This window comes from Aythya marila, assembly GCF_965140915.1.
Source record: "Aythya marila genome assembly, chromosome: 27".
Classification (NCBI taxonomy): Eukaryota; Metazoa; Chordata; class Aves; order Anseriformes; family Anatidae; genus Aythya; species Aythya marila.
In genome coordinates, this window is record NC_139068.1 from 774,003 (window position 1) to 797,377 (window position 23,375).

General features: G+C 51.9%; 1 protein-coding gene across 2 annotated transcripts; it reads right to left on the reverse strand.

Annotated features, from left to right (window-relative positions):
• Positions 1-262: 262 nt before the first annotated feature.
• ACER1 (alkaline ceramidase 1) lies at positions 263-12,782 on the reverse strand. 2 transcript variants are annotated; one of them, XM_082779831.1, is made up of 7 exons: positions 12,601-12,782; positions 10,593-10,696; positions 3,751-3,865; positions 3,237-3,375; positions 2,025-2,162; positions 1,403-1,540; positions 263-597 (listed from the first exon to the last, which is right to left on the reverse strand). In XM_082779831.1, the coding sequence occupies exons 2-7, from the start codon at positions 10,683-10,685 to the stop codon at positions 429-431; spliced, it is 792 nt and encodes a 263-aa protein (XP_082635957.1). In that variant the 5' UTR covers positions 10,686-10,696; positions 12,601-12,782; the 3' UTR covers positions 263-428. The 2 variants fall into 2 exon arrangements, with proteins under 2 accessions (XP_082635957.1, XP_082635956.1); XM_082779830.1 differs by lacking the exons at positions 10,593-10,696; positions 12,601-12,782 and adding an exon at positions 10,416-10,518.
• Between the last annotated feature and the right edge of the window lie 10,593 nt (positions 12,783-23,375).

Genomic DNA, 23,375 nt, shown 5'->3' on the forward strand with positions numbered 1-23,375 from the left:
GCACAGCTCTCCTGAGCAAAACCACATCCATCAATAAATAAAATTAATAATAATAATTAGAGCAGCCCCAACAAACCCATCTGTCACCAGTTTGGCTTCTGTCTTCTCAGCTGTGCCCTTGTCAGCAAGGGGTGCCACGGCTTGACTAATGCAGAAGACACAGAAGAAGCACTGTCTCCCTCCCCTTCTCAGGGGTATCTGCCAGAGGAGGAGATCCCAGAAGTTGCTCTGAGCAGTCTTCCAAGACTTCCAAGACTCCCACCCTCCTCCATGCCCAGCATCACGAGGCCTCAGCTGCTCCCTGCCCCATCCACTAGCCACCTTGCCCTTTTCCGAGGAACAGGCACACAGCCGAGGTGTTCCTCATGCAGACGCATGTGTGTACATCACGCACCCCATGCCCGTGGGACGCCTGAAGGCAGCCGGCTCTAGCACTGCTTGTGGGGCTCCTCCAGGGCAACGTAAGGCACCACGACAGGCCAGGAATCACTCGGCCAATATCCCAGCTTTGGTTTGAATGTTGGCATCTCGTAGTTGACGTCAAAGTAGATGACCAGCGGGAAGCAGTAGAGGAGGGACACAGCTATCAGCACGTGCCTGGCAAGAAACCCCAAAAGACATGTGTGGGATGGGGTAACTCTGCCTGCTCCTCATGCACCTTGTGATGGTGTATGGCTGGTGCTGTCACTGTGAGGCTACAGCCAGGAGGTATGGCAATGGCCAGCAAAGTTCCCAGACCCATTATGCACATTAGAGATGCAGGGAATGCGGGTCCTGCAGGGCTCGTGCCTATGGAGAAATCCCAGAGGAGTTCTGTGGGCTGGGGCAATTCCCTGCACAGAGAGGATGGTGTGATACATGGGACTTAAACTCCAGACCAAACCACCCATTTCACCTTGCCTAGCTTAGCTCAGTCTGGGTATCCAGCCCATTTATCCCAGTGATCTGTGAGAATGAATCTGAGAATGCACACTGGGCATGGCACTTACAGCAACACTTGGTAAGGCGCTGAAACATCTTGCTCAATCAAATAACTGTCTTTCAGTTTGGATATTAAAGTAAAGAACATTGCACTTGACATTGCTACCTGAGAGCAGATGCAGTGTTTTGAAAGCAAGAAGCTTAGCTAGAGCAGTTTTGGAACAATTTCACTTGCAAAACACCTTTTGGCTGGTGTGGAGGAGGTAAGGGATATTAAGCAGTGATTAAAGCAAATCCTTGGGCTGAGGCCAGGGTGAGGAGCAGCATTGATAGTGACAGAGGAAAGGGGAGAGGGCTGGGCAGAGATACAGCTGCTTCTTAGTCAAGTATCATATCTCTCCTGCCCTTCCTCATCCTCTGTGCCCCTTCAGCTCCTGAAATGCTTGAGCCAGGCTTCCTGCCTCTCCACTGGAGCTCTTACCAGAAGCTGTGGAAGTAGGGGAAGCTGATCGCCTGCCAGAGCCAGCAAAGCCACCTGTCACTTAACCAGCTGGTGATGGCCAGTGCCCACCACACGACCATGGCTGCAGCCATCCGGTGAACCCGTTTGTCATTGCACCTGGAAGACACAGTGAGAGCAGAGGGAGAAGGAAAGGAAAATGAGAGAAAGTGAGTGCTGGAAGGAAAGAGGGCTGGCAAGTTCTTGCTGCAGGTACTAATGCAACAGTGCAGAACTCAGTGGGTTTCTGCTGGAGACTATTCATCAGACCACAAGAACTGGAGAAGTGTGGCTTTGGAGAGAGGGTTTCTGACTTTCTGTGGTTGAGGATGATGCTCAGAGATGCTGATGCACCTTTGCCTTTCTTCATGGATCCTGATGGGTTCCCCCCAACCCCACACTGGTTCCCAAGTCCCAGGCTAAAGGGGAACAAGCTGCAGGTCCCTCCCAGGCTGCCCTCATCCTTTGTAGAGCTGATAGTCCAACATGTGCCTGAAGAACCCACTCACTGTTGTGCACTGAGCTGTGCAGAGTCCCTGCCATGTGGCAGCATGCTAGGAACATGCAGCAGACCTGCAGATGAACCTCTCAACCTCCTCCTTACTTTTTCAGCTCACACCATGTCAGGTACAGCAGGTGGAAGGCGATGCAGTTGAGTGCATAGGCGTTGAAGGCTGGTTTGATGAAGGACATAAAGGTACTGACCACAGTGGTGACACCACTTAACCAGAAGAAATGCTTCCTAAAGGGTAGACAGAGTAGACAGAGTTGAGAGTGAGTTTCAGTGTCCCCAGGGTGTGCAGTACAGCAGGTGAAGGATTGGAGAGGTCCTGGTCATTGCCTGAGAGAGGAAGCCACTCTCCAGCACCTCCAATCTGTTTGCACATGGCCTGGCAGGAAGGCTGGGGTATCTGCTCCCTCTTTCTCCATAAATGATCAGTAAAGTGCTCTGCCAGAGGTCCCCCGGTTAGTCCAGGGAAGAGCTGGGAACGCAGCCCAGGAAGCGACTTGTGCCCTGTTGTGGTGATGCCTGGGACAGGCATGGAGGCAGAGGCATGGAGCTTTGCACAGGGAAGGGTTGCAAAGTGGGGCTTCGGCAGTGGAAACATGCAGATTCGGGCTGACTGAACAACAATGGGGCTCAGAGAGGGCTTTCACATGCAAATCCCTTCCCAAGTCCCTTTCCCTCTCCCTGGCTCCCCCAGCCATGTCTCCACAGTGAACTCCTGGTGACCTCCTCATTGGCATGGGAGGAGCATACTCGGAGCAGGCTTTTGCAAGGCTTCTGGGCTGGCTCAGAAGGCTCCAGCAAGCCTGCCAGGATGGGAGCATCCTCCTAGCAAACCCCTGCTGAGCTCCTCTTTCTGTCAATCTGTGCTTGCCCGGTCTCCCCATCCATCCTGCTGAGCTGCCCTAGCCCAGCCAGCCCTGCTGCAACCATGGAGTATTATCTTGTACCAGCTTGGCCTGTAGGAAACCCCATTTACCGTCAGGGAAAGCTCTCTGTGGATGGCAGGGGATGCTGTGACAGTTAGTCAGTGTGGGTAATTGAATGTTAGTGCTCAGGAACATTCATTTCCTAGCTGGTATAAAGCCCCCAGGTCCTGCATGTCCCCAGATGGTTCTGTGCTCCCCTCCAAAAATTTACACAAACAGGAGCAATCCCCATGTTCCTAACAGAGCCAGCCCCAGGCTTGCCCACTCCAGCCACACCACCTGCAAGGAGCAGCTTGCCCAAATCTCTGTCTTTTGAAACCATTCCTGCAAAGTCTGCACAGCTTCATGAAGACAGCAGCTGTGTCCCAACGAGTCATACCTGCTCTTAATGCACCTGGGGAAGTAAACCTTTGGGTACCAAAAGGAATATGCCACAGCCAGCGTCCAGAGGATGGAGAGCTCATCCAAGAGCTGTCCCACGTAGCTCAGAGTCATGTGGAAGTACATGGAGAAGACACCTGTAAGGAGCAAGGACAGCTTGTGTCAGAAAAACTCTGTGCTAGCAGAAGCCCGCCTGGCCTGGGAAGTGCTTGGGGACGATTCCTGAAGACACGCCATTCCTGAAGGGCAGAGCATGGACCTCAGCATGGATGGAGGCTTGAATGAGTCTGTTCACAGAGCACTGCAGGATTTTACCAGGCTGGAAGCTGTGTGCCCACAGCTAGTGGGAGCCATGAGCTGCCAGGCTTCACATGGAAATGGCTGTCCAGTTTCCCACCCCAGCTTGTTCCTGTGCTTTGGCCACTAAAAACCAGTCTCCAAAGCTGAAGGTATCATGGATAAATGGTCAGGTACTCTGTCCACCTGCCTGATCTCATGATGTTGGCACTCACCTACACAGAGGAGCAGACCAGAGACGAAGTACATTGGCACAGCACGCTGCTGGCAGTACTGCCGGTTCAGGTAGAGCAGGGCAGCCGAAAGGACAAAGAAGCTTACATTGCTGATCTGGAAAACAAGAGACACATTCAGCTTATTGCATGATCTTGGGCAAGTCCCATCCCACCTTGTGCCTCCATATCTCCCCATGAGAAGAGGATACTGATCTCTCGTGGAAAGCATCGCGTAGAAGCAGGTATTGCTCTTGGCACAGGAGTAGGGCAGAGGTGTTTCTCGAGAAGCAAGGCTGGAACTGGAAGGGCAGCTATTGCTGTGACAGGTGGATGCAGAGGGCTGTGCCCTCTGTGCAAGTACCTCTGAGGACAGCAAGCCCAGGGGAAGGTGCTGTGCCCCTTTCCGATGATGGTTCAGCTTTGGCTGCCCAGTGTATTCAAGCCATGGCTCTTCTGTTTGCAGCCATCTCCTGTGTCATGGGTGTGCCAGAAGCTCCCTAGCTGGCTGCTTCCCCCCTTGGCCAGCAGCCACCCCACTGCGAGGGGCTGGTGGGCACGTGGCGCTGGGCCACGCTGCCAGCCGCAGCCAGGGAACCGTCGTGTGCTAGGCGTGGGCGCAGGACCAGCAGATCAGAGGTGGGAGCTGGACCTGGGTGCCACCCTCTTTGCAGGTGCAAAGCCACGTGGCCTGGAGGGGAAGGGACTCCGGACACCAGTAATTACGTGAAGTCATAAACCTCCTTTGAACATACTTTGCAAATGAACGCAGCAGAATTATTCGTCCCTGTTTGCTACCTCTGAAAAACTGCTTCATTGACAGGCTTTGGTCTGTCTGGGGCAGAGGGGATGGTGCTGGGGCTCAGCCTGCTGCTGACAGTGCCAGTGCTTCAGGGAACAGCAAACGCTGATGGGGAAAATGTGGGAGCTGGGGAGGAGCAGGGAGTGCCCAAAGCCTGGACCCATTTGCTGGATCAGGCACTCTCCACCCTGCAGCAATGAGGGAAAGAAGTTTGAAAGTTCCCTTACCTTTGTGGGTTCTTAGCTTGGCACTTTCGCTTGATTGTGCAAACCCAGTAAAGGGGATGTCACGGGGAAGTTCGAGCTCCCCAGAGGAAACCTTTACTGCTCATGGAAGGTTGGGTCTCTAGTACCACGTTTTACCTGCAGACAGCTTTGTGGGGCTTTGGAAGAGCAGGGCAGAGCCATCTGCCGTGGTACCATTTGGCCAGCCACCAGGATGACTTTTATCTCGCCCTGCCAATCCTTTTCCTTTCATCTTCCAGCCAGACGCTGTCCCAGACCCCAGGCCTGGAATCTGACCCCACAGCTGGAGTATCACCCCTCAGAAGCCCTGGCATGCTCCAGGTAAATTGCAAAATTGAAGCTTGGCTTGTGGTGTCCCGTGGGATCTGAGTTTACAGTAAGAGGGCTGCAAATCACAGGGATGTTGTCATACGTATGAAACACACCCTCTCATATTCCAGGGGGAAGCACATTTCACACTTAATGTAAGGCCTCTATTCCCTTTAACACACAGAGATTAATCTTGAATTTCACTGTGGTTTTCACAAAACGAGTTGATGTGCCTATTAATAGCAATTCTCAAGCCAAATGTATTGGTTTTCTACAGGTGCTTAAGAGCCAAATCCAGGCCTGTGTCTTTTCCAGCTATGAGATGCGAAGTGCTGATCCCACTTGCACACTTGAGGTCAAACATTTTGGAAATGATCAAGAAATCAAACCGCATATTAAAGTAAAAACTGTGTTGCAAATACTTTTTTTTTTTTTTTCCCTGTGAAATGGTTAAAGATGTTTTTGGAAAACAAGTGGGGATGGCAAAAAGAAAGCAAATGCTTGCAGAAGAGGCAACAGTGCAAGTGCCAGCATGCACAACAAAGTGAGGAAATGCAGGAATTTGAGATTGCATATAGGGAGGTCTGAATCCCTGCTGCAGTGGGCATTGCAACAGTGCCATTAATTACATGATAGCAACATTATCGCTTCATTAACTCCGTATGAGAAGCGCAAGATCAGATATCAGAAGGGAGTGATAACCAGGGGAACTGTGCCAGCAGAACTGTGGAGGTTGCAGTAATTCCTCATGGAGCAGCCAGGCTCAGAGCTTAGGGGAGAACCGCTAGAAAACCGCAGCTTGGGGGTGACATGGGGTCTTTATCACTCATCGGATCTTAGCCCTGATTTTGCAAATGCTGTGTTTTATCATCCCTTTAAGATGTGGCAAGCTCCATCTCTAATCTGTCTGGAAGGAATTTGCTCCCAGTGCAAGCACCGGGAAGTTTTTCCAGACTCTCTGCTCACCCTTAGCACCCCAGCACAGCTTCTGTTTCCACCTGGCTCACTCTGGTCGGGAGGCAGCAGTTCACTCCACCTGCCCTGGATGGGAGACAAGAGATTGGTGCCGGAGCCAAGGCATGAACTGATATGCAAGAGCTACTCAGCCCTGCAAAACGACTGTGTGAGTGCACAGCCGTGTCCCACTTCCTAATGAGTGTGAGTTATTGTTCCAGGTGCCTGAGCCAAGCCTATGCTGGCATTTGCTTCTTTCACTAGGAGCAAAGCAAGACTGGGATCAGTGACATGGGTCTAATCCTGGTGCATTAACAGGATCATGGGAAAGGCCCCAAAGTCTGTGTGATGCACATTGTGCAGCCTTAAAAGGGAAGGGAGAGACCTGCAGAGAACCTGTCTGCTTTTCCATCCACAGCAGGGTGAGAACGAGCCTCTGATCTGGACTGGGACAGCAGGAGCTGGTTTGCAGAGCTCTACGTGCCCTGTGAGCATGGCAAGGGGGCAATAGCAGCCTGGGTCCAGAGGAGGACCTCAATAACACCCAGAGGCAGGAGCAGCTCTGCTACAAATACGGGCTGGGAACTGGGGGCGTTCGGAGAGAGAAGGCTCTGGGGGGAACTCACAGCTGCCTTCCAGTGCCTGAAGGGGCTGCAGGAGCGATGGGGAGGGACTCTGTGTCAGGGGGGTGTAGGGATAGGACAAGGCGGGGGGGGGTGGGGGGGGGGGGGTGGCCTGAAATGAAAAGAGGGGAGATTTAGATGAGATGGAAGTAAGAAAGTCTTCCCCCTGAGGGCAGTGAGGCCCTCCCTGGTGCAGGATGCCCGGAGGAGCTGTGGGTGCAGTGGATGGGGCTGGGGGCAGCCTGGGCTGCTGGAGGGGTCGTGCCCATAGCAGGGGTGGGATGGGGTGGGCTTCCAGGTCCCTTCCAACCCAAACCATTCCATGCTTCTCTGATCCTGTGGTTTTCTGCAGTGAAAGGATATTTCTAAAAGCCTCATTGGAGCGCACTCATACTCTTAAAGGCCAACAAACCAGCTTTAGCTAACAGAAAAGCCCATGGGGCCAAAGACAGAAGCTAGTATCTCAGAGGCTATCCAGACCTGTATAGCAAGTTCCTAATAGCCAGCCCTGGGTGGCAAAGCTGAGGCTGTCTGCCCTGCCATTGCAGTGTCACGCCAGTGCTTTGGGGCAGGAACAGGGTGCAGCGTGGGGGGCAAGGAGCTGCCCTTCTGCACAGGAGCTGCTGGGCAGGCGAGCACGGGAGGTGTCCACGCCGCCACAGGACCATGCAGAGCCAGGGCATACAGCACAGCTCTGACACACTTGAAAGTGAGTGCTTCTCTGGGCGTATCTGGGTAATTTGCACCTGCAGTCGGGTTTATCTGCATTGATTGATGAAGTGTCCGGGAGCTCTGGATATGCAGCAGTGTCAGAGCTCCTGCTGCTTTGCCAGAAACTGCTGAGGATCTAGAAGTTGTTACCAGCATCCTCATCAGTCATTTCAGGAAAGAAAGGAGGGTAGAATGACAGGTCCCTGACTGATGACCCTCATGGAGCACAATACTTTTCTCCTACAAACAGCCAGAAGACAATAAATTTCTGGGTCACTGATTCACTATAAATAGTTGGCACTGTGTTGCTGAACTGCAGTATGACCATGAGCCACAAAGTATTAATTATTAGGGACTTAATGATATTGTTTACATTCTCTGTTCATACCCCCAGTGCTTATTTCTAATGAAAAGCATCCAATCCAAGCAGGGCTGAGAGAGAGTGCAGCTGGCACAGAGCAATTCTCAGCAGCACATTGCTACTGCTGGCACAAAGCTACCCGACTTGAGCCCCAGGCAGCATTGGGAAGAAGACATTGCAGAGGATGCTCCATTAGGAAGCCCCGTTGGTTTAGTGGTGCAGGAGCCTTGGGTAGGAGCTGGCTGGATTCCCAGCTCATCTAAAACTCTGGCAAGCCGATGCTGAAGTCGATATTGAGATAATTGTCTCCAGGCAGAGCAGGGAGATAAGGCCCATAAAGCCTGCCGCAGGGAGGAAGCAATCTGAACGTGGGTACCAAATGAATGGAGGAGAGAAGGGAGAGAGACCAGGGCAGTTGGGATCGCATCTGAGACAGTGTCCTGAGCCCATGCTGGGTCTGCAGCATGCTGCCAGCTGGCAGGGCCTGCAGAAGATCTCAGCCTGGTCTGATTTCTGTAGTCCCCTCGTTAGGGCACGTTGCAAGGAGCCTGGCTGTGTGAGGGAGCCTGAAGCACAGAGGGGGCTCCCCCAGTGCTGCTGCAAGGCTGAGAGCCAGGCAATGCCAGCCAGTGTACATGGACTGAGGGGTGATGCCCATTTGGTAATTATCCTTCCTGCTTTTGGTTACCAGGTCTGGCCCTGAGCATGGTGTAGCTTTGGGGGATGCTGTCAGATGCTCAGACAGCAGCACTTTTGTGAAGGGTTGCTCTTTTTTTCTCCCTTTGCTTGGAGAGAAGACCACACACCAGCCCTGGTGCAAGGCACATCTCAATCTCTGCTGCTTCCCTAAACAGGAATCACAGTCTTAAGCCAGAAACTGCAGGAGTGGTATCCTTCACTGCACAGGCACTTGGCTGAGCTCCTTGGGATGGTAAAAGTGAACCTGGCAAGAAGGAGATCAGCACAGGGACAAAAGAAGCCCTTTCTCAGCTGGCTAGAAGGATCAGGGAGGAACAAGGGCTAGTTTAATACCAGAAAAAATCCTGCAGGGTTTGCTCTGCCCTCATCGCTCTATGGCTTATCATTGCTCTATTTTGCACCTGTGCAGAGAAGTGTGTTGGACAAGTTTTCCTGTCCTGGAGGGAAGCTGTGTCTGAGTATTGGCACATGGAAATTCATCCCGACAAGCCTGTGGCTCCATGCCGGTATAGTGTGGAGGCACAGAGGATGGCTGCAGCTAGTAGGGACCTCAGTCCAGAACTAGGCACCGGGATAAGGTTCTCAGGAGCAGCTCACAATTTAGAAGCCTTTGTCACAGAGCAACCCAGAGTTAATGTTTTATGGGAATTCAAGGACTTTGAGTCCCAAGAAAATAGTTATGCATCTGGACACGCCGACTGGTGACCAGCAGTATGCTGCAGGGAAGTCAAACACGTGAGTGCTTTTGGTGAGCTCCTGAGATGCTTCTTGGTGTGTTAACGATTCTGAGCCACTTGGACAGGCTGGATGTAAATCATGATCCTTGTGAAAATGAGGTCTCAGCTCCAAAGACACATTTGAAAAATGCTGCCTGTGTACTAAACTTGGAGCTTAGGCAAATATATCTCCCAGCATGAATTCTGATTTCAAAAGTCTCACTTTCAGACTTCCTGCAGAAATCAGCCCCTCTCTAATGTTGCCACCAAGACTCCAAAACTCAGAGGCATTTGGCATTTCCGGCTACATTTGACATGCTGCAGTGATTTCTGCCCCCCCACCCCCCACTCTGCAGCTCTGCACCCATCCAGCAGGGATGAAGTGCCAGTGAACAGGTATCAGCACAACACATTCAGCTGGATGCTGGAGGGGAGCAGGATTTGGTCTGGACCGGCAGATCTTTATTTTTAACTGTCTCAAAGAGCAGGGACTAGACACAATGTGAGCATCCCTCCTCTGAGACCCCAGCAGGGCAATTAGAGCTCAGGAGCTGAGGGATTCAGGTGTAGGAATTATCATTACTATAGGCAATTTATTAAAAGCAGGAAATGCTTTAAAAAAAAAAAAAAAAAAGAGAGAGAGAGAAAAAAAAGAAAAAGATATTTCCACAAGAAACAAGAAGTTCTAGCATTAGACAGTAACTGCTAAAGGTTGTAAACAAGGCCTTTGGAAGGTTGTAAATCCACATGCCTCACACCCCTGCCAGCCCATAATTGTACTAAGGTAGAGGGACACGCTTGTGGACAGCAGTTATCTACTGAGTCCTTTTCAGACAAATGCGGGCGCATCCAGCCACCCTTAAGCCAGGGGGCTGTGTTCGAGGGACTGGTGCTGGATGGAGCTTGGATTACAAAGGGGATCACAGGAGGTGAAACTGGCTCACTCATCAGCTTTTCTCTGCCTGGAGTTCCGGATTCCCAACCTGCCCGACACGGTTCATGCAAGCACTGTCTCTCGTTTTGCCACTCCTGTATATTTAACTGGAATATATGAGCCCTGTGTGGGATTTACCCCAGTTGGCAGGAGAGCTGCAGGACTGGTATAACAGGATCTCACAAATCTGGGCTAAGGAGCAATGCCAGACTGTTCAGTGGGAACTCAGCCCCACGCGTGCCCAAAGGATCCCCAGCCCCAGCCCGCTTGGTGGGCAGCTGCCTGTAGTACACAACGAAAGCCCCGTGATTTACCTGAAGCTCAGAAAATGTTCCCTGCAGAAACACCCTCCAACACAGGTACATTCAGAGGAGCAAGCAGCAGGAGAGGAAAAAAGGCTGTCCTGTCTCATCTCCCAGCTAGATCTCCTGGGTGCCCGTAGCCGTTCCCCTTCACGCCCCCGCCTGCCCCTTGGACACGCCTGCACTCACGGTGTTGTAGTACTCTGCAATGACCGTCGAGTGCTCAAAGTTGCCTTCACACCAGTCGACTTCGGCGCTCTGGTAGGAGAATATGCTCGGCATCGTTGGGCTGCCTTTGCAGAAGGAAGAGGAGCGGGTTAGTCATGCAGCTGGGGAAGGAGCGCACTGCACACCCAAAGGGAAAGGGGAGATGTGCTCTGCCTGCCTGCCCCTTGCACACACGTGTGCTCATGTTGCACAGCATCCTTACCCTGCTACAAAAGACTCATCCTCTTCCCAGCACGTATCACACTGCAGATATTTCCTGCTCTCTCCTCACGATCAGGAGTAACAAATTACCCTAGGAAATGGTCTTGAACTCTGAGCCTGGGAACAGTTGCTGCAGCCCCATCCACGGCATTAACATCCCTCGGCGGGGGTCATCTCTGCCACATCATGCTTCCCCATTTCAGCCCTGCACTTGTCACCCTGCCTTCTCCCTCCACTTCACTTTCTTTATGACTCAGATCTCGCTGCCAAGAGGACTTCCCCACACCTCATGGGCTGTGCGCTACCTTTTGGGAGTGGAGCTCCACAGGGTTTATTGCTCATTGGCTCTGTCCTTGTTAGTTGTTTCTTAGCATCCTCCCCAGGGCTGGAGCTCGTCCTGCGTGGTGCGAGCGCCAGTACCGTCCCTGGGTGTTTCCAGAGTCCTGGGGCACAGAGCAAAGGCCCAGGGATGTCTCGTTGCCAGCAGTGATTTCCCTTTGCGTGTGCCTCCTGTGCAAGCCCCATCCTTGCAGCTTGGTGAAAGGCATCAGAGCTTTGTGCTCTGGGTGGCTCCACACTGCAGGAGCTCCAGGACCTCTGGCAGAGGCAGAAGCTACATTTAAAGGCAGGATTCTAGAAAAAAATCTGACTTTTTTTTTTCAATTTTTCTTCCCCATGCTAAAGACTTCCCCATTCTCAATGTGCGCATCATTTCTCATCCCTCTTTAATTCCTCTGGAAAAGTAAAATTTTCATCAAGTTTCTCATTTGCCACATTTTGTTACAAATTCTTGAGGCTTTAGAGCTGTTGGAGAGGCTGACGGACAGCTAAAGAGATGGGTGCCAAGCTTAGCAGTGTTTGGGAACACTGTCCAAACCCCAGTGGCTGGGTATTTAGTATGCAAGAGCCACAGGAATTCCCTGAAGCAGGTGGAGCCCTGGGCACAGTGCAGGCTCCGCAGAGGGAGCAGGCAGCAGCGTGACACCGACGATGCTGACAGCATCCTGGAGCTCCCAAGGCACAGGTTGGAAAGCAGAGCTTTCTGCTCTTTGGAAACCCTTTCAGCATTGAATCTAGCACAGGGAAGGGAAGTTTATCTTAAAATCACTCATCAGCTAGTGGTGTTCTTACAGAGAAACAGACAAGTCCCTGTTTGCAGCGGTGCCGGCTGAGTAACACCACAGAGCTGAGCAGGGGCAGGAGGTGTGCAGTGGTGTGAGGCAACTGCAGCTTCCTCTGCCTCTCTTCGCAAGAAGAATTTCAAAGGGATAAAGCCAGGAGTAGCACTAACACAAACAAGCTCATCTACAGCCTCCTGCTTCTACCAAATAAACTGACTTGTGGATAAACATCCATTGCTCTTTTCCAATTACCAGTTAGCAATGCCCCCTCAGTGATCCAGGCTGGAGGGTTCCCCAGAGCAGCTGAGCCCCAAGCAGCAAGAAGTAGATGGCAGGCAGATTGGGCTGAGGTCTGACTCTTTGTGATCCGTGTTTCTGTGTGCTCATCTGCACCACAGTGACCCTCTCCTGATCCCTGGTGTTCTGTGTTATGTGCTTACAGCAATGCAAGTGGTTGCACCAGGTAAGAACGGAATCAGACCCAAGAGGGTAAAGCTCATCTCCCAGCTGAGCTGACCTCAGTCAAGAGGTGGTGAGGAGACAGGGTAGACATGAGGCAGAGGCAGCAAAAGGGAAGGGAAAAGCAGTGCCCAGAGCACCCAGCGGCCACTCGCTCACTGCTCACCTCTCACCCCAGCCCAGCTTACCTGTGTTCCCTTGGGACGGAGCACGCGGAGAGGTGAAGTGTCAGGAGCTCCAAGGTTTCCAGCAGAGCTGAAACCACAACCTGCCCAGCCACTCTAGCTCTGCAGGAGCACCCACGGTTTGAGCTCACCAGGAGCAGCCGCCAGGAAATAGCCTTTCTCTGACTCTAGGGACAGCTTTGGGATGTGACGAGAGCCATGAGCACCCTCCAGGCAAAGCTTCCAGTCCCCCAGAGGAAACATATTGGCTGGAGGGTTTATATCTGTGCTCCCAAATGGGCAGGGGCAGAGAGGGAGGGCAGAGAAGCGTGAGCTGGAAGGGTTGGAAGAGCGGGTAGAAATGCAGTCTGAAATCATCAGCGTGCCCCTAGGCAGGTTACCTGCGCACGCGCACACACCCCAACCCTAACCCTGTTTCTCCCAAGGGAGGGACCGAGCTGTACAGCCTTCCTCCAAGATCTGGTTAAAAAACAATAAAACAAATTTCACCCAGAAATAAACACTCAGGAGCTGATGCTGCCTTATTTCCAAGGATTAAATTTGAGCAGCTTTTCAACTTTTCCCCAACTGCTGCTATACAGTATGTTCCCAAAAATAAATCACACTTCCTCTAGCTAGTATATTTTGTTATTTAGTTAAAGAATTGGGTGAATGGGACACCTTTGGGTTACTGCTTTGCAAACCTTTTCCTCTGGAATCGCATTCAGGATATCATGAAAATTGGCAGCGATCCCAAAAAACAAAATCTTTTTCTTCTACATAGGGTTGGGAGAAGAAGAAACATGTTGCTTTCTTAAATATAAAAGCTTATTATTTGGCCAGTTCCTCCTGTTGGAGCAGGGGAGACACCGGGCTCAGCATCACCAGGCAGGGTCCAACCAAGACCCAAGGCATCCCCATCCCTGTCTGTGTGCTTACTGAGGGTCACAGCTGCCTTTGCTGTGACATTTCCAGGCATCCTGGGCTGGATTTGCCCTGAGGCCTGGCTCTTTGTGAAGCTTAGCCATTTATTTTTATACTTCTATAAAAGGAACTCACCTGGGAGATGTCAGGGCTTACAACAGCCTCACAAATCCACATAGATTTTGAAATGAGAGGGTAATTAACCTCTGAAACAGCTTATTTTACAACACGGTTGAGTCGCCATTACATGCGACTAAGTCAAGGCTGTCTGTCTGTCTAGGACAGATGCCACGTCTCAATGCAGGTGCTCAGAGCAGCAAGCTGCTCCCTGCCCTGGATGCCTGCACCACGGTGCTGGAGGAGCTCAGGGGGAAATTTGCTTCTCATTCAATTCCAGCTCCTGAATGAACCATGGGAGTATGAGATGGATGGGTGTGCATGCTGAAGGAAGGCACCCGGTTTCCCAGGGGATCACAGCAAGAAGCAAGTGCTGGCTCATCCCTCACACCATGGGGGGAGGCAGCCAAGGGCCAGTATCCACCAAGGAGAGCATTTGGAAATGAGGCAGGACACCACCAGATACATGATGCCTGGCTCATGCAAATGTCTTTGAAAACAATGAGTTTTCCCATCCCAAAACCTCTGGCATCCTTGGCATGACCAACGCACATGAGCATCACTGATGTGTCCTCTGCTACACAGCGAGTAAGTAACCGGGGAGGATGTCAGGAATCTGCATCTTCCCTGATTCATCAGTAAGCAGCGTTCAGGTCACAGGGAGAGAGACTGATTTCCTGGTGAGTCTTCTGTCTGACTCCACCTAATAGCTACAGCTTCCCGCCTGTGACCAGCAGGGCCTGGGGCTGGGAGGTGAGCTGGAGGGGGGTGGTCCTGCTCAGATGCATCGCTTCTGCCCCCAGATCCACAGGGAAACTTCACAGGGGAGGTTTGCTCCTCACCCTCTCCCCTCAGCTGTTCCCTCCCTGCTACGCAGGACTGATGCCATTGTGCAGGACCCCACATCCCAGCAGCATCCCAGGCTTTGTGGGGCAGGACTTGCTGTGATGTGGGAAGCCCCAGGACATCTGGGAGCTGGCAGTGGAAGTGGCTGGGACTTCTGTGGGATCTGAGCCTGCAACCTCAGTGTCTGGCTGCTCATTGAGCCTGGCCCTCCCCTGCCTTGTCCCATGGCCCCTTGTGTGAAGGTTTCCACCTGGACTACTGGTGGTGGGGAATTTGGCTTTAAAAAGCCCATCTGGAGAACCTGTGGCTCACAGACATATGCCTGCCTTCATTGCCCTGGTCAGTGTGGGGCTGGGACTGCCAGCAGAGGGGCCGGCAGGGTGAGGTGGGAGTGCTGGCGTCCCTTGTCCCAGCTGCTGTTTGCTCAGCACGCGTGAGTCAGAGCCCTGGGGGGGAAGGAGACAAAATAACTTAGCCCAATTCTCACAGCAAGGCAGCATGTGAGTTGGGAAGGGAACCCAGGCACTTTGGCTCCCTGGCACCCTGCTCCATCACTCTGCCTGTGTCCAGGAAGGGCCTGAAGCAGCCCAGACAGGCTCTGTCCTGCTGCCGGCTGCTTTGCTCTGAGTACATGTCTTTAGCTCCAGGGCTGCAATTTCTTGCTGTCGGGTACAAAAAACACAGGGAGGTGACCTGGGAGCCTTGCTAATGCTGAACAATTAGATAATCCCTGTCATCCACAGCTCCACGGGGCAGGAATTGCAGCTTCTGCTTGTTTTGGAAGCTGTTTAGCAAATCATGGTCTGGAAGAAATAACAGCAGCAGGAGACATGCTAAAGCTGGATGAGGTTTGCACAGCCAAATGAAAGCATTTGTCTCCATTGCTGCTGCACAGCCTAGCGGGAGCAATGTACCCACTCTTATTCACATCTGCAGAGCTGTAAATATCTGTGTTTCTTCACCACACAGGGCAGGGGCTCCAGGCAACCAAAAAGCATCAGTAGTGACAGCAAAGATGAATCGCACCCCACGTGAGGTGTGGCTTCCAAGTCTCAAATGTCTGCAACACCTGCTCTTTACAACATCGTGGTCCTGTCCTTGTGCAAGCCAGTCTCTGGAGGAGCAGGGCACAAGCCTTGTCAGGCCCTAGAGGGTTGTTCTCAGGGTCCAAGAGCAATTCCCCACCAATCCATCATCATTGGGCAATCTCCAAGGCACTCTATTATCTTCACTCCAGGCAGGATGCCATACCAGTCAACCCAATAGTCTTTGACAAGCTGACCACCCTGTGCTTGTTTTGAAATCCAGGCAGGTTTAGAACAAATGGTTTAATTGCTAATAGTAACAGCAATAATAGTAATAATTAAAGGAAGTTCTCCCAGTGCTGTCATCTGTCACATGCACCTCTCGGGGCAGCCATGTATGTGCTGCAGAGTTCAGCTTGCGTAACTCAGCGGGAGGTGTGGGGTGTGTGGGTGCTAAGCTGGGGCTTTTCTCTTTCTTCCCTTCTTGTAGATGAAAGTACAGTCTATCTACATCAGGAGAGAGAAAATCCTCTTATTCTCAGCAACACTAACAGCTCCAGCAGGGCTCTCCCCACTCAGCTGCAGGACATGAGAGCAGCAAGGGCTGCTCAAGTCCTGGAAAGTTTCAAATTTAGCAGAATCTGAGCAGGGCAGCGCCTCTCACCAAATCAAGCCCCTGCGTTCTGCAACCTCTCATCCTTTCTTGCTTGGAGGAATCCCGACTCTAAAGAGACCTGAAAATGGAAAGAGATGAAGAGAAAACTCCTTTTTGCTCAGGCTGAGCCTGTAGCTTTACATCACAGCTGGCAGAAGCTTTGCACCCAGGTAGTTGTGTTTATCCAACGCTGCAATACTTTCTCAGAATGGTGCAAAGCTTTGGCAGGAGCAGACAGTGATGATCTGTGCAGGTCCTGTGAGACTGAATAGCAGAGTTGGCAACAGGCCTTGGGAACCAGGGGCTTCCTCATCCAGGGCCATCTCTGAGGGCTCAAGGGGAGACCCCCGGCCCCTTTACTGTCTACTGGGCAGAAAGTGGGAGCTGCTGTCTCTATTTCAGGCAGAAAGAATTCCCAGGGACCCCCTCCCCACGCACTGCACCTGAAGAATGACAAGGTAAAGCCTGGAGAATTTGTGCCTTTGTTAAAAATCCACAAGCCCCTAAGAAGGCAGATCAAAGGCTTGCCTCTGACCCTGTTGGTGGCAGGATCCATCTTCTTAAAGGACTATAAGGAAGAAGGCAGCACTGCTGGAAAAACCTCTTGGAAGAGTTTGTCACCTTAAATAGCAAAGCTTGAGAAGGGCATGGAAGTGCCACCAGTGCCCACAGAGCAGATCTGCTGGGAGTACTGGAGGGGCTATGTCCAGCTCTTGTAATTCCCAGTTTGTTGCCTGGCCTCTGAGACCATGAGGGAGACCATCTCCATCTTCTTGCAACCACTGCCTGGCACAAACTGCCCTCTTCTTTCCTAAAGCAGATGAGTTACTCTCATAGCAGAGAGAATCCTTTGCGGTTCCAACTCAGTCTTGACGGATAACAAGCAATGCCTGTGTCTTCCTGTGAGTTATTTAACAGCCTTTGCCTGTGTTCCCATGTGCAGGCAGTGGTTTGAGTGCAACTGCCTGCACAATAAAACACATTCACATCAGGACCACTCCAGTCTCTTGTAGCCCTTCTTCTTGGTGGCCTTAATACCGAGATGGATGCATAACTGGAGGTGGCTCCAAATCCATGCACGAGGATCTGACACCATCCCATCGTGCAGCCGCACCTGGGGGGCACAAAGGAGAGAGTGGTGTGAAGGAGGGAGCCCACAGGGTCCTGCAGCTCTGGTACTGGTGCATGGCTGCTTCCTAAGCTCAGCTGTACCCCAAGCAGCACCCACATGAGCAGGTTTCTGCACACACCCTCTGCAGGGAGGGTGAGGGTTGCACAATGCCAGGTGACAGCGGAGGAGGCTGCTCTGGGAACCCAGCCCCCAGGCTAGGTCCTTGCCTATCTCCGCAGTGCAGCCCCACTGAGATTTGGCATTGCGATGAGAACAGGGAGATGGAGCCATCCCACCTCTCCCCGTGGCACCTGTGGGACTATTACCCAATGAGCAGAGTTTCCCAAATCCTCTTTGCATGTCTTGAAAACTCATGGCAGCCAACGTGCAGAACACAGCAGCCCCCATCACGCTTGGGGCTTTGCGGAGGTGATGAGGACAAGCTCCAGCACATCTGGAGATGCTCTTGTTGTGGTGTTGCTCCTGAGAATAAAAAGAACATTAGCACAAACTGCAAATCTGGGGCACAGGCAGCTTTGGCTGAGCTGTGCTGTGATAGTGGAGAAGTTCTGATTTTTCCTAACTGTAGAGGCCTGAAATTCAGACAAGCCAAATAGGTGGAGGGGCAGGATGCTTTTAAGCCTGAAAGCAGGACTTTTTGTGGTGTCAGAGACGAGGCATAGTGAGGGCTGTAAAGCCTGACCCAGGGAAGGGGATTTCTGCTGGAAAGACCCCAGGGTTCAAACATCAGTGGCCACACTGCACAGAAATGGCACGAGCTGGCAGAGTCTGAATGCAGTCAAAGCACAGCCCAGGTAGTAGGAAAATGGTGCAGGGGCAGGGATGCAGTGGGTGTTAGTAATATTTCAAAGGGTATTGTTTCAACTGTATTTTTTAGATACAAAGAAATGATCAGAGACATTTGAGAATCCTATATGTGGACTTTGTGTCTGTTTGTTTGCATGTGTCCTAAGTCTTCTGGGCTGAAGTGTCCAACATAGCTCCTGGGGGACAAGGGGTGTTTCACAGGGCAGTCCTTGAGGTGTCCGTGCCAGCAGACCCAGTCACACTTAATCCCAGCATTAGTGGTGCATCTCAGTGCCTGAGGCACCTGAAGTTTATTTCCTGTCTGTGTTGCGTGCTTTCTGTAAGCTCCTTGGGACAGGTTTTCTCTGTGGTCTCCCTGGATGTTGACTCCTCACAGGGGATCTAAAATCCTGTGGTGCACACAGCAGTAATAGCTATAATGATAGTTCCTAGTGCTGTTACTGTTTGGTCAGGCTGAGCTGGGAGACATTACAGAGCTGGCAAAAACAGTAATTATCTGTTACCTTTTTTTTTAAGCCAAGTATTGCAAACAGCCCGGGAGCGCCAGGGCAGCATGGAGGTGATAACTGCACGTGTAGGGTGAGGTGGGTGCTGCAGCTGGTCTGCAGAAAGCCCCATCTCCCCAAATCCCACCCCAGGCACTTCCCTGCTGCCTCTCCCCATTCTCCCTGCAGCTGTAGTGGAACACGTTCCCACCTGTTTCCAGGCGCTGATGGGGTGGTGATGATGCTGAGCATAGCTGCTGGGAGAAGCTGGCCCGAAAGGCACTGGATCCCTGCAGGGTGGTGGAGGACAAACAGCTTCCCCACTATGGGGCTCAGCTTCCCTATCAGAAAGTTTGAACAGTGGTTGGCAAGGTGCCTCCAGATCTGCTTTGAGATAGGAGCTGGGTGATATTATATGGTTACACTGGCATAACGATGCCAGTATCCACAGCTAATTACTGCAAGGCAAAGCTAATTAGTGCAGAGTAGAGAGAATAAACCATCCTGGGCTGAGCAACCCTCAGACTGTGATAAAAAAATAGTGTATGGAGAGAGTCCGAAGGAACCAGCAGGTGACTGCCACCTGCGTGTTTCAAATGATACAGCCTCTGTTGGGAGTTGCGGGGCAGGACAAATAATTTCCACAGAGAATGGTTGGATTTTCTTTTACACTCAGGGATTGGCAGACAAGGCACGAACTGCAAAGCTTTCAAGGCCCGTGCTGTGCAAAAAGCTCAGGGCAGACAGGCTGATGTCCCTGGAGCTCCATTAAGAGAATCACCAATAAAAGAGTAATGCTGCAAATATGAGAGAATTGTGACTTTATCTCACACCAGGGAAATACTATGCATAGGCTGGAGTGCCAGCCCCACGCCTCTATCTCTGCCTGGGGATGAATCCTACCTGCTTTTGGAGGCACAGTGTTCAGGTCACAGCCAGCTCAGGCTGAATCTTACTCTGGATGTGCCCTCTTCTCCCTTCTAGCTTTGGGAGCCCCCAGACAACAACTGTTTCAGGCACTTCAGCCCAGTGCCTGGAGTAAGGCTGGAGGGAGGCATCTAAATGCTTTGGGCTTGGATGTTGTGCTCCAAAAACCTTAGGGCTGCCTGGTGGGCATAGAAACATGGAATGGTTTGGGTTGGAAGGGACCTCAAAGCCCACCCTTTCCCACCCCTGCCATGGGCACGACCTCCCCAGCAGCCCAGGCTGCCCCCAAGGCCTGCCTGGCCTTGGGCACTGCCAGGGATGGGGCACCCATAGCAACTCGGGGCAGACTCGGGCAGGGCCTCACTGCCCTCAGAGGGAAGAATTTCTTCCTTCTATCTGTGATGTATGGAGTAATAATTTTTGTCAAGAAGATGGTTGATATTAATAAAGTAGGGGGAGATGTGGGACCGTGGCCACAGGGGTCAGCAAGCACCATGGTTGGTGATAACATCAGACTCTTAACGATGAGGCCATCAGGACTGTAAAGAGTTTAGAGGGAACAAAGAAGGGTGATTCAGGAGACGCCATGCAGTCTCCAGTTGCTGTTCTCCAGCCATTGAGGCAGGGAAGTTTCTGGGTGTTTTCTGTTGCTGTTATATGCAAAGTTGTTTGACCAATGAAGAGCTGTTTTTGAAAAGGACTGCTGTGGGGAGAAGGGTATAAGAGGGGAGCCTGCCCTCAAGATGAAAAAGGCAACACGATGTAATGAAGTCATGTCATCAATAAAGAAGCAGGAAAAAAGAATGAATAGGGACCGGCTAGCAGAACGGAGACCAGGACGGGAACAGGCACATTGATCTCCTCATGAAGATAGGTTCGGCCAAACTCAGCAAGCCACCCAAAGAAGCTCGTACAGAAAGTCACTGGAAATGGGCGCACCGGAGCTGGAGAGAAGCTCAAGCTGAGAGAAGCGGAGCCGCGCACACAACTGCCCCTCGCTGGTAAGCAGTTGCGCATTATGGGGAATCATACGTCCTGAGGAACAAAGACTGCCGTGGTTAACCTTACAGCATATTCCCTTTATTAACAATCAGTTTATGATCCTGAAATATGGGACCAAACGGAGGTCAAGGTGTGGGATTCTGCTACTAAAAACAAGGTTGTGGTGGGATTCCTCGGCACCTGGCGAGCAGTCTCTGAGGCCTTAAAGAGCCATGTGGGGCCACAGTCAGACACGTGTGGTTTGCCAGACAGTGAGGGATCTGCGGGCTCGTCCACTGATCCTTCTGCTACACCATTGCCCCCCCGCCCCTACTGCCATCGCAGGCCTTTGCTGTTTCGCCCCCTGGTGACCTGGACGAGCCTTTTGACCCAGGCCCTACTGGCCTTGAAGAGGAGACGGATGTTTCCCTTCGATCCGGGAAGAATAGGATACATAAGGCCTGAAGGCCTAGTTGCTTAACAACTTAAAGTGAGACATATTGTTCCCACGACTAGCCCTGGAATTCTCCGGTGTTTGTAATCAAGAAAAGGAATGGAAAATGGAGACTGTTATATGATCTGAGAAAAATTAATGAAGTCATGGAAGATATGGGAGCACTTCAACCAGGATTCCCAACTCCAACTATGCTCCCCCAGTCATGGACATTAATAGTAATAGACTTAAAGGATTGTTTGTTACCTTTTCTGATTGTACATATGTATAGGCATACTCGGGTTTAATATGTACAAGAAAAGGAATGGAAAATTGAGACTGTTCTGTATATTTAGAAAGTTCGATGTTCATCTACGTGGGTAGAGCAGACTCCCCGTGCACCCAGCGCTGTTTACTTGTCTTTCATAAATAGTACTAAATTCAGATTGAGTTGTATCTTCATTTATAACATATCTGATCTAGATCTCCCCTCTTCATTTCAAGCCACCCTCCTGCCCCCCTTGTCCTATCCCTACACCCCCTGACACAGGGTCCCTCCTCTCCCCATCTCTCCTGCAGCCCCTTCAGGCACTGGCAGGCCGCTGTGAGGTCTCCCCAGAGCCTTCTCTTTCCATCCTGTCCTCGTAGCAGAGCTGATCCAGCCCTGGAGCCACTGACCGCAGGACGAGGGTTGCAGAGGGTGGGCTGGAGGCACCAGCTCGGGCTGTATGCCACATCAGGACCGCTTTGCGGCTGCCCCACGGGGATGGCAGGGGCTCTCCCCACACAGAAGTGTTCGCTCTCGCTCCCACCTTCCTGGATTTTTCCAGGGCAGCCCCAGGCCGCTTTGGGGCCGGGGTTTAGCCTGCATAGGACCGCGGCCGGGCGCCCGTACCCGTAGCGCCGGGGGGATGCTTCCCTCTGCCGGCACCGCCGCGTCTCTGCAGCGAGGAGAGGACAGCGCCGGCCGGGGGCAGCACCTCGATCCCTGCAAGAGTCAGGGCCCCAGGTCCCATCCGGGAAACAAGAAGAAAAAAAGGAAATATAGCGAATTTCTTCTAAAGGCTGCCGAGGACTGGGTTAGCTTTATTTGCCTCCTTCTTGGGGCACACGGTCTCAGGTTTTCTACTCTCCCAGACCGTGCCTTATTTGCTTGTAAATTTCCAATAAAATTGCTTGATCACATCCTCTAGTTATGGGGGAAGATCCCTGCATCTTCCTGAGATCCCCAGAGGGTCTGAGGAATGAGATGCACTGGCAAACTGGCTGCATGCTTGTTCACACAGGGACCGTCTCTCCATCCGGGGCTGGCATGAAGGTGCCCATAGGAGAAGTTGTTGCAGCTGATTTGGTGTCCCCACAGCTCTCCTGTAGCTGGATACCAGTCCGTCCCAGCAGGACCAGCTGCTGGGAATCTACAGCAGCCGGCAGATCTGGGGGATCTCATTCCTGTTATGAGGTCACAGAAGCGTGATGTGATGTGGAAATCCTCGTGTATGGAGCAGTAATGGCCCAGTTGTACAGGATTCACTCCGTGGAGGCACTAGGCTAGGAATGAAGTAGCTGAAGCAGTGCAAAGCACAGACATAGTATCATGATGTATAATAGATAATATGTCATTCTGAGCATCTGTGCTCCAGCTTGTATGAAAAGTCCCAGACCTGAATTTCAACCCATGTCAGCATTTAAGGTCCAGCCTTTCAGTTGCTGTCACTTGCACAGTAAATTACCAGCTTCATGTAAATGTGCCCAAACACAGAAAGTTTAGATCAGTTTAAATGCTTCTACCAGACATCAAATACCAGACGCAGCTTTAAAATCAATTCAGTTAAATCAGAGCTGGGTTTTTTATTTTAAGACAAACATAAAACGCAGCTTCTGAGGAACCCAGTGCAGTGAATCCCAAGGGAGGGGAGATAAAGCCACCCTGGGATGGGCGGAGGGGGGGGGACAGGGAGAGGGAAGCATTGTTTTCTACAAAGAACAGGAAACGAGCCTCAAAGAGTACATGAAAGAGACCTTAAAACAAATGCAGATCAGCAAGGGGGGGGGGAGCCTCTCCCCTCATCTCCCAGCTGCTCTGCCCAGGGGCAGCCTGCAGATCTGCTCCTTTTAGCGAGGGGGCTCCGGTTGGGGAGAGACAAGGGTGCTGGGAGCTGTTGTCCCCTCCCGGGGCAGGGCTCTGTGAAGCTCCAGAGAAGCCAGAGGAGACAAGATTCGCCCAGAGAAAGAGGGCCCCATGCTCTGCTTCACCCACGGGGATGCAATTAACGGAGCTTGGACAACACCGTGCTTCACGCCCTGGGAGGGGGCAACTGGGCAACGCTTGGGCTTTGCCACAAGGCTTTTCTTCCTGCTCGCCCAGTGCATGGGCACTTACAGTCCCCTGCAGCGCTCACATGCCTCTGCGCAGCTCTGGTGACAGGGCAGCTCAAGAAGAGGGGACACCGACACGGTGCCCACGGGC